This window comes from Sinocyclocheilus anshuiensis, unplaced genomic scaffold, assembly GCF_001515605.1.
Source record: "Sinocyclocheilus anshuiensis isolate Anshui unplaced genomic scaffold, SAMN03320099.WGS_v1.1 scaffold122, whole genome shotgun sequence".
Taxonomy (NCBI): Eukaryota; Metazoa; Chordata; class Actinopteri; order Cypriniformes; family Cyprinidae; genus Sinocyclocheilus; species Sinocyclocheilus anshuiensis.
The window spans coordinates 1,493,256-1,500,759 of record NW_015544153.1 but is presented as its reverse complement, the minus strand read 5'-3'; the positions used below and the strand labels follow the sequence as shown (position 1 = coordinate 1,500,759).

General features: G+C 39.3%; 2 protein-coding genes across 3 annotated transcripts; one reads left to right on the top strand and one right to left on the bottom strand.

Annotated features, from left to right (window-relative positions):
- Positions 1–1,029: 1,029 nt before the first annotated feature.
- LOC107695240 (UDP-GlcNAc:betaGal beta-1,3-N-acetylglucosaminyltransferase 7-like) lies at positions 1,030–2,814 on the bottom strand. The gene has a single exon (XM_016495050.1). The coding sequence runs from the start codon at positions 2,359–2,361 to the stop codon at positions 1,126–1,128; it is 1,236 nt and encodes a 411-aa protein (XP_016350536.1). The 5' UTR covers positions 2,362–2,814; the 3' UTR covers positions 1,030–1,125.
- Positions 2,815–3,696: 882 nt separating this feature from the next.
- On the top strand, positions 3,697–7,436 carry LOC107695282 (UPF0688 protein C1orf174 homolog). 2 transcript variants are annotated; one of them, XM_016495117.1, is made up of 4 exons: positions 3,697–3,809; positions 4,064–4,141; positions 4,300–4,689; positions 6,396–7,436. In XM_016495117.1, the coding sequence occupies exons 1-4, from the start codon at positions 3,795–3,797 to the stop codon at positions 6,495–6,497; spliced, it is 585 nt and encodes a 194-aa protein (XP_016350603.1). In that variant the 5' UTR covers positions 3,697–3,794; the 3' UTR covers positions 6,498–7,436. The 2 variants fall into 2 exon arrangements, with proteins under 2 accessions (XP_016350603.1, XP_016350604.1); XM_016495118.1 differs by lacking the exon at positions 4,064–4,141 and having other exon boundaries at positions 3,700–3,809.
- Positions 7,437–7,504: the final 68 nt, after the last annotated feature.

Sequence of the window (7,504 nt, the reverse complement as noted above, 5' to 3'; positions counted from 1 at the left end):
AACTTGTACGATTTACTTTCTTCCACGGAACATTATAGAGAACATTTCAATTGAATTACATTAAATTATGTTGAATGTGGACTAAAGATGATGCCAAAAGCACCAAAGGAGTGAATAACGACTTTCAGACTGTTGCTCACACAAAGCTACTGTATGGCACAGAATGACTTTAGAATATGTGGAATATAGAGCATAACACACATAATTTTTTTAGAATAGGCTAATCATACTTTTACAGTGCTTAAAAGCTACAATCTCCATTCTATGTAAGAGTCATTAGGAAATTTCTTCTAGTGAATTTCTTGTAGTATTTGGTGCATCATAATATGCATAAAAGTACATTTTATATGTTTCTTACTAGATTAGCTTGTTTTTTTTGGTCAAAAGTCAAATTACAAAAGTGTTATTCTAAACCCCTTAAATTCTAAACATTGTGTGAATTATCTCCTAAAATTGCAACCTCATGTTAACAGCTATTAAAAAAGTAAATGATAAAAACCACACGAGTGTACATGAAGACAAGAATCAAATATGTAATGAAGGTAGATCTTTAGTGAAACATTTTCCAGGTTGGGCAAACTTACATGAGTTTTAAGTGTATATAAGCAATTTATTAATTACATTATTTGTTGGCCAAAACAGGTGTTACATATTTGTGTCTTACCTTTTACATCAGCCTATTGCTATTTGGTGAATTGTTTCGTGCTTGTAGTCATAAAATATTCCGCTATTGGGGCATGTTGTCACAAAGGTCCACCTTAATATACAATATGCATGTTTTCCCCTTTATTTATTCGTTTTTTTTCCGTGGGTTTCACCTTTTTAGCCAAGTCTTTAAGGTATGTGTTTAGAATATAGGCCTACTTACTCACTGGAGGAAACATTGAGCCAGCTAGCCTTGGTAGGCTTATGTAATAAACAAAAATGGATAGATTTGGGTTGTATTTGTTCCCTGTATTATAAGACCATAACTAAAAGACTTGTAATTTATTAGCCTACAAATATTCATCATCTTCATCCTTCCTTACAAAATTACAAAAAAAAAAAAAAACATTGAATGAAAATAACAAAAACGCTTCATTTGAAAAAAACATCTTCACAGTGTCTTTATAAATACGCATCTTTTCATATTACGACGTGTCTGGCACAGTTCAAGTCCTCGTTTTGAACAAGCGTCCACATTTGCAGCAGCTCCTGCGGACCGAGTTTGTGCACCACGATGAGGTTGCGGAAGAAGCACGGCTCCCGGTTCAGACGAGTCACTTTACGCTTAATGATCCCAAATGTCCTGAAGGCCAGGTGCAGTTCGGGGACGATCTTCAGCTTCTGAAGACACATGCCCAAAAACACATCATCAATGGGGTAAAGCTCCACGCTCTCAGAAACCGCAAAGAGCCTGTGGGCCACCTGAGAGGACATGAGAAATCCTCCCCCACCCAAATAAGGTGGATAGCGTTTATCATACAACTCTTTGGGAATGAAATATTTACTCTGGCGGTTTCTGATCGGTTTGGCTTCTAAAATGGTGTCTCCTACAATGAGGTTTTCCGCTCTGTTCTCCTCCACCCGAAAGCCAATTAGTTCCACTAAGTTCTTGGTGTGGACAAAAACGTCATCGTCCCCTTTGAAGACGAAGGGAACTCCACTGCAGTAGATGCTGAACCATCTCAGAAAGTTCACCTCCTTCAAAGTGAGGTTGAAGAAAGTGTCCATAAAGTCCCACTGTAAGATGTCCCCGTAGGTTCGGTCTTCATATTGGACCAGGGCTTGTAAATTTCGTGTGTCTTTGCCAGTGGCTGGAGTGCCTAGTAGAAATAGTGTTTTGATTTTCAAGCCCTGGATTTCTTGCTCCTTTCCCCAGGTCTGTCGCACGGCTTCTCGCCGGTCATGTTCTTCAATAACCGATTTGACCACGAGCAGAACATCCACGTCACCGCTGCACTTCTCCGGGTGATTCAGCAACATTGGGAAGTATCTGCAATGTCTGTGCAGGACAAATTCGTGGAACCTTGGGTTCAAGCGACGAAACCAGGCTTGAGTCTTCATCGTGGAATTTTCCTGACATTTAATACTATTCACGTCCCATTTTGTTGGCATGGGTTTTCTTCCCACCGGCGCCACGCCATTCCCGTGTGATTGGGAGGAATTTTCAACGGCCTTTATGCTTTTACATGTGGGTCCACACCATTTGCGTTTCACGTCGAAACGTTTGGTATCTTTAAAATTCGTGTCCACTGTAATTAACCTCTGAAGCATCAGGATAGTGGCAAAAACCAAAGTCAGGCTGACCGCAGTTCTTAAATTCTTTTTCTTTCGAAAGAAGAGTTCCATTACGCACGCGCTCCTCAGAGAGTAGTACATTGCGGATTTGTCATGAAAAGTCAGTCAGGTCCGCTGTAATTAATTTTCCAAGTGTTATGAAAATATAAAAATGAGCGACCAGTCCATAAGCAGGCATTGTGATTAAGCTGAAAAAAACGTCTTCTCCACTTTCCCCGTCAGACGAAGTTTTAGTCCGTTGTCCCGTCATAAATTGTCGCAACAGGTTCTTCTCGCTTCAAGTTCCATCGTTGAACTGCTGAAAATAGGAGGCAGTCATCCTGTAAAACAATCGGCAGTCTGCCCTCCTCTGTCCTCCACCTTCACGACACCTACCTGCTATAGGCTCTCTGGTTACACACGACAGCTGTGCAAGCGTAATCAATGAGTGTCCCCAAGAAGAGTTTGAATGAGAACTACTTACTTATTCAATGTATGTAAATATTGGAGTTGAGTAAACTTGTCGTCTTTTTAGAGGTATGTAACCCACTTTTCACGTCCCTTCCACAAGCACACTCAAAAAGATACTTGAAGATGTCAAGGAGTTGATTAGCACTAAACTCACAATTTTAGTATTTAGCGCCCCAGTGTGGTTCAAAGCGGTAGGGTCAGTCAATGATTGTCAGCATTTGCAGTATTGCATATTATAAATATAGATTGTCCTGCCAAATGTAAGCATATTTTAATGATATTATTAGCCATTTACATCAGTTTTCTGCGCTATAAAAACTACTAGCATGTCTTTAGAGCATTTTTGTTCTATTAAAAGTCGTACACTTGCCCGTTCTTCGGATGAGACGTTAAACCGAGGTCCTGACTCTCTGTGGTCATTAAAAATCCCAGTATGTCCTTCGAAAAGAGTAGAGGTTTGACCTCGGCATCCTGGCCAAATTTGCCCATTGGCCTCTGATCATCATGGCCTCCTAACAATCCCCCTATCTACTGATTGGCTTCATCACTCTGTCTCCTCTCCACCAATAAGCTGGTGTGTGGTGGGCGTTCTGGCGCACTATGGCTGCCGTCGCATCATCCAGGTGGATGCTGCACACTGGTGGTGGATGAGGAGATACCCCCTGACAATGTAAAGCGCTTTGAGTGCCTAGAAAAGCGCTATATAAATGTAATGAATTATTATTAGTAGTATTTCATGTAATTTAATCGCTTATACCACTGGTCATAACGGAAGTCTTACACAGTATATGACTAATTCGACATATTTCTACGATGAATAACTTGCCATTTAATGTAATTTAATCGCTTATACCACTGGTCATAACGGTTATGACTTGTACAAACGGACTGGTACTAACTGATGGGTATATCAGCCACCGCCTCAGAAAAGCCTAGTAAAGTTTTCAACTCCCATCTCGTGATTCTGTGTGGCGCAGATTATCGGATATGGGCGGGACTTCAGCGGTCACCGGAGATGAACACTCTCAGGACTCCACACTCGGTTTTCAACGCCGAAACGTCCAATGAGGGCGAAGCAGGTAAGATAACTTGATTCTGAGCGTTTACTTTTGAGAAGTCTTTTTTTTTTTTTTGCTAGCATAAGCATGCACGATCAGTTTCAGCGTTCAGTGTGAAATATAATTTATTAAGGATTGGTTCACAGTTTTGGCGTGTAGACTGAGCCTCGCTTGGAGCACGAAATGGAAATTTCACTCGGTAGTTTGTGACGGGGAAACGGATGTATTATTGATCATACAATGTCCCTAATAAGGATAGTGCTCTCTTGTTTCGGATTGTCGTTGGGAGCCACAGACTGCGAGTGCGCGGCACTGTCTCTTTAAACACGCCTGGTGTGAAAAGTTCAGTCAAGGTCAGTGTCAGCGTCTACTCATCCATCTCCTCCCCGCGGTTTCCGTCTGTCGGCTACAGTAACAACAAGGTTTCTCACGATGTATCAGCCACGTCTAAAACCGCGCTGATATTTTATTATTTACATGTATACATTTATTACTGGTCTTTTATCCACAGAAGGCTGTGCAGAGGAGAGTCCTGCGCGGTTTGGTGCAGAGATCGGCGTCTGATATCGCGAGCGCAGCGCAGCAGATGGCAGGCGACGGCGGGGAGGCCAAACGTCTTCCAAAGAGACCGTTTCACGGCGAAGTAGAGGAGAAATCTAGCGCGACCATGAATGAAAACGTCAAAATTCAACCCGGTAAAAAGACTTCGGGTGATCGACGCGGTAAGGAAAACTCTGCCGCCAAGTGTACTGCTTTGACAAGCGGCTATGCAGAGGCGAAGATGGACCAAACCGTCATTCACAGTCCCCAAACGCGAGAGGACCCGAGCATTTTCTTCGACGAGGACAGCAATCACATTTTCCCAGTGGAGCAGTTCTTTGGGAACATGGATGTTGTTCAGGTAAGCTAAACCGATTCAGAACACGTTGTTCGAGTGGGAGTTCAGTCTTCAGCTGGCTGGCAGGAGCTGCCACTGACAGGTCACGTGACCTGCCACCATCCACTGGCGGGTCAGCTGGTCTGCCACTCCAGCCAGTTAGGCAACTACTGTTTGAAGACAGATCTACCTATTTGGAAGTCATTTTGTTTACATTTATTTTATTTTATTTGTAAATTGTTTTCTTTTTAATTACTTTGAATAAATGAATATATTTATTTGCGTTCATGTCTTCCTCTGACCGCTTTCTCGAGCCAGCCTTTATTAAGCTACGAGTATGCCTAGGCTATGTGTTCCCCACCACTCCTGTTGCAAGGAAATGAATAATTTTTATTATTGTGTATGTTCTTTTGAATCTATTCTTTAGTATGATATATGTTTTAAGGAGGCTTATCTAATGGCCGTGATCCTGACTGGTGGGTTACTGCCACTATTAAGCTGCAGGTTTAACGGTTTCCCTGCAACTCTTACTGCAATGAAATTCATTGTTCTATTGTTATTAATGTATTCTTATGAATATACTCTTTTGTATCATCGACATTTAAGGGAGGTTTATCCTGAATAAAGTGCTCAAATGGCCGTGATCCCGACTGGAGGTTACTCCTGCTTCAGAGCAGCCAGTCACTTTTAGCTCCAAATTTAACACGTTCCATATCACTCCATAAAACGTCGATCATTTAAAAGAATAAAGTCATATGAACATAAATCTTCCAACTATATATATAATATAAATAAAATTTCTGGAGCAAAACACATAAATCTGCGATAAATCAATGGTTCCTGATAGTGGACTGCCAACCACTGGCAGGTCAAGTGATTGAACTCCTAATGTGTTGTCATGATTGGGTATTAGAGCATAAATGCAGCAAAATAGCGCTGGTTTGAATTGAATTCAGAGCTAACATGTGCGATCAGCATTTTCGTTTGACTTTCAAAATTCTAAAAATAAATTATGTATTTTTGTAACTATAATTTCAAATGCAAACGGTGTTGATTTAATGTGAGCATTTTTTACATGTCTGGTGGAAATAGTCACGTGATCAGTTTGCCGTCTGTGACATTAAATCGGTGCATAGAATAAAAAGTTTTTTTTTATTAATTAAAAATAATAAAAGTCTCATAAATCACTATTATAATACATGTCAGTTAAGGAACTCTTTGCCCAGTTTAGTATATGAAAGAAAAAAAGGAAAATTTAATTGTTAAAAGGAAAGTAAATATCTATCTATCTATCTGGTGTGTGTATACAATAATAGTAATAAAGAAGGAAAAATATATAAAATTGTAGATTTCATAGTAGCATAATTAAAAGTAAAAATAAGAAACGTCAATTTATTGTTGTTAAATATCAGTTGATGGCCCGTGCAGGATGTGAACTTTCATGGCTCTTTGGCCCAGTAACATAACCCTGATCTAAGTTGAGCTTTGCAGATGAATAACATGCAGCCAGATGGCTTTGTTTACACACAGTGATCCTAAAATATTGAGATTAATACATGACCATGTAGGATTATTGGAGTGAAGGTCTGTTAATGCTCAATAGGGTGTCAAAACGCAGCAGGTGTCTGGCTGATTTCATAATGCATGCACTCAACAGACACTGTCATTAATGCAGTTTTAACGTCTTAATGTGGCTTTGTTTTAAAACATTCTGACCTGATTTGTTTCAGAATTACCCACGCAGAACCCCAGGAAGCAAGAGAATGAGTCGGAGAGAGTACAGGAGCATGCATTACTATGCCAAAGAGGACAGTGAAGACGAGCAGCTATGAGGACACAATTCCTCTCACAGAGTCACTCAAACTGTATGCCATTGACATGGAAGGAGTTTTATGATGGTAAAATGGATTTGATTGTTTTAAAGGAAGCTATTTTATTCCAAGAGCCTTCTTAAATAATGTTTGAGCTACACTGAGATGCACTGTCGATTTATCAGTAATGTGGTAATTTTTGTCTTATGCAAATTTAATGAGGTACAACAACAACGGCAAAAATGTTAGGGCATCCCTAATTATAAACTTACTATATATGTGCCACACTAAAGGAATGTACAGTAAGAGGTGCTAGACTTCAGGCTAAAACCATCATGTGATTGGGGTTTCCACTGAAAGAAAGCTAAATAATTTCTATAACTTTCTGTACACTGGGTTTTCTACCATTTGTCCTTACTAATGTGCTCTGAAATAAACAAATATCGTTTTATCAGTCAAGTGCCTCAAATTTGCTGTTCAGACTTTGAAAGCAATTTGAACATTAGCTTGGACATTCTGAATTTGGCACTTTTAAACATTCTCTGTTGAGAATGAATAGATTTGTTTTGGAAAAAACACTTAATACTTCAGATTTGGTGCTGTATAATTGAAAATTAAAGCATGTAGCTATTTTGACATCTTATGTTCTTTGATAGGCTTATGATGTAAAGATTTTTTTAAAGGTTAGTATCTCAAATTAAGAGGGTTTTATCTGTATTATGCATGTGGCTTCACCAAGAATTGGATTTGTCTGTATATGATTTGCATCTTATTTGACAGGATTTGCACTAACTTGAACAAGTGGCTCAAAGATGTAACATTTTAAAATGTAGTTTCTTTGCTACTATGTACAAATTGTATGAGGTAAAAATTGTAGAAAGTGTGATTTTGAAGTTTATATTTTTCTATTGAAGTGATAAACCAAGTGCTGATTTATTTTTTTTGCTACCAAATGCTTTGTATGCACATGACATGTAAACTTATTTAATATCAAATCTTCTGTGAATTATCATATGAAAGGTAAAATA

Coding starts and splice junctions, on each gene's coding strand:
- LOC107695240 (XM_016495050.1), bottom strand. CDS start 2,361: ATGTACTACTCTCTGAGGAGCGCGTGCGTAATGGAACTCTTCTTTCGA.
- LOC107695282 (XM_016495117.1), top strand. Junction 4,142..4,299: donor GTGTGAAAAGTTCAGTCAAG/GTCAGTGTCAGC, acceptor TTTTATCCACAG/AAGGCTGTGCAGAGGAGAGT. Junction 4,690..6,395: donor GGAACATGGATGTTGTTCAG/GTAAGCTAAACC, acceptor GATTTGTTTCAG/AATTACCCACGCAGAACCCC.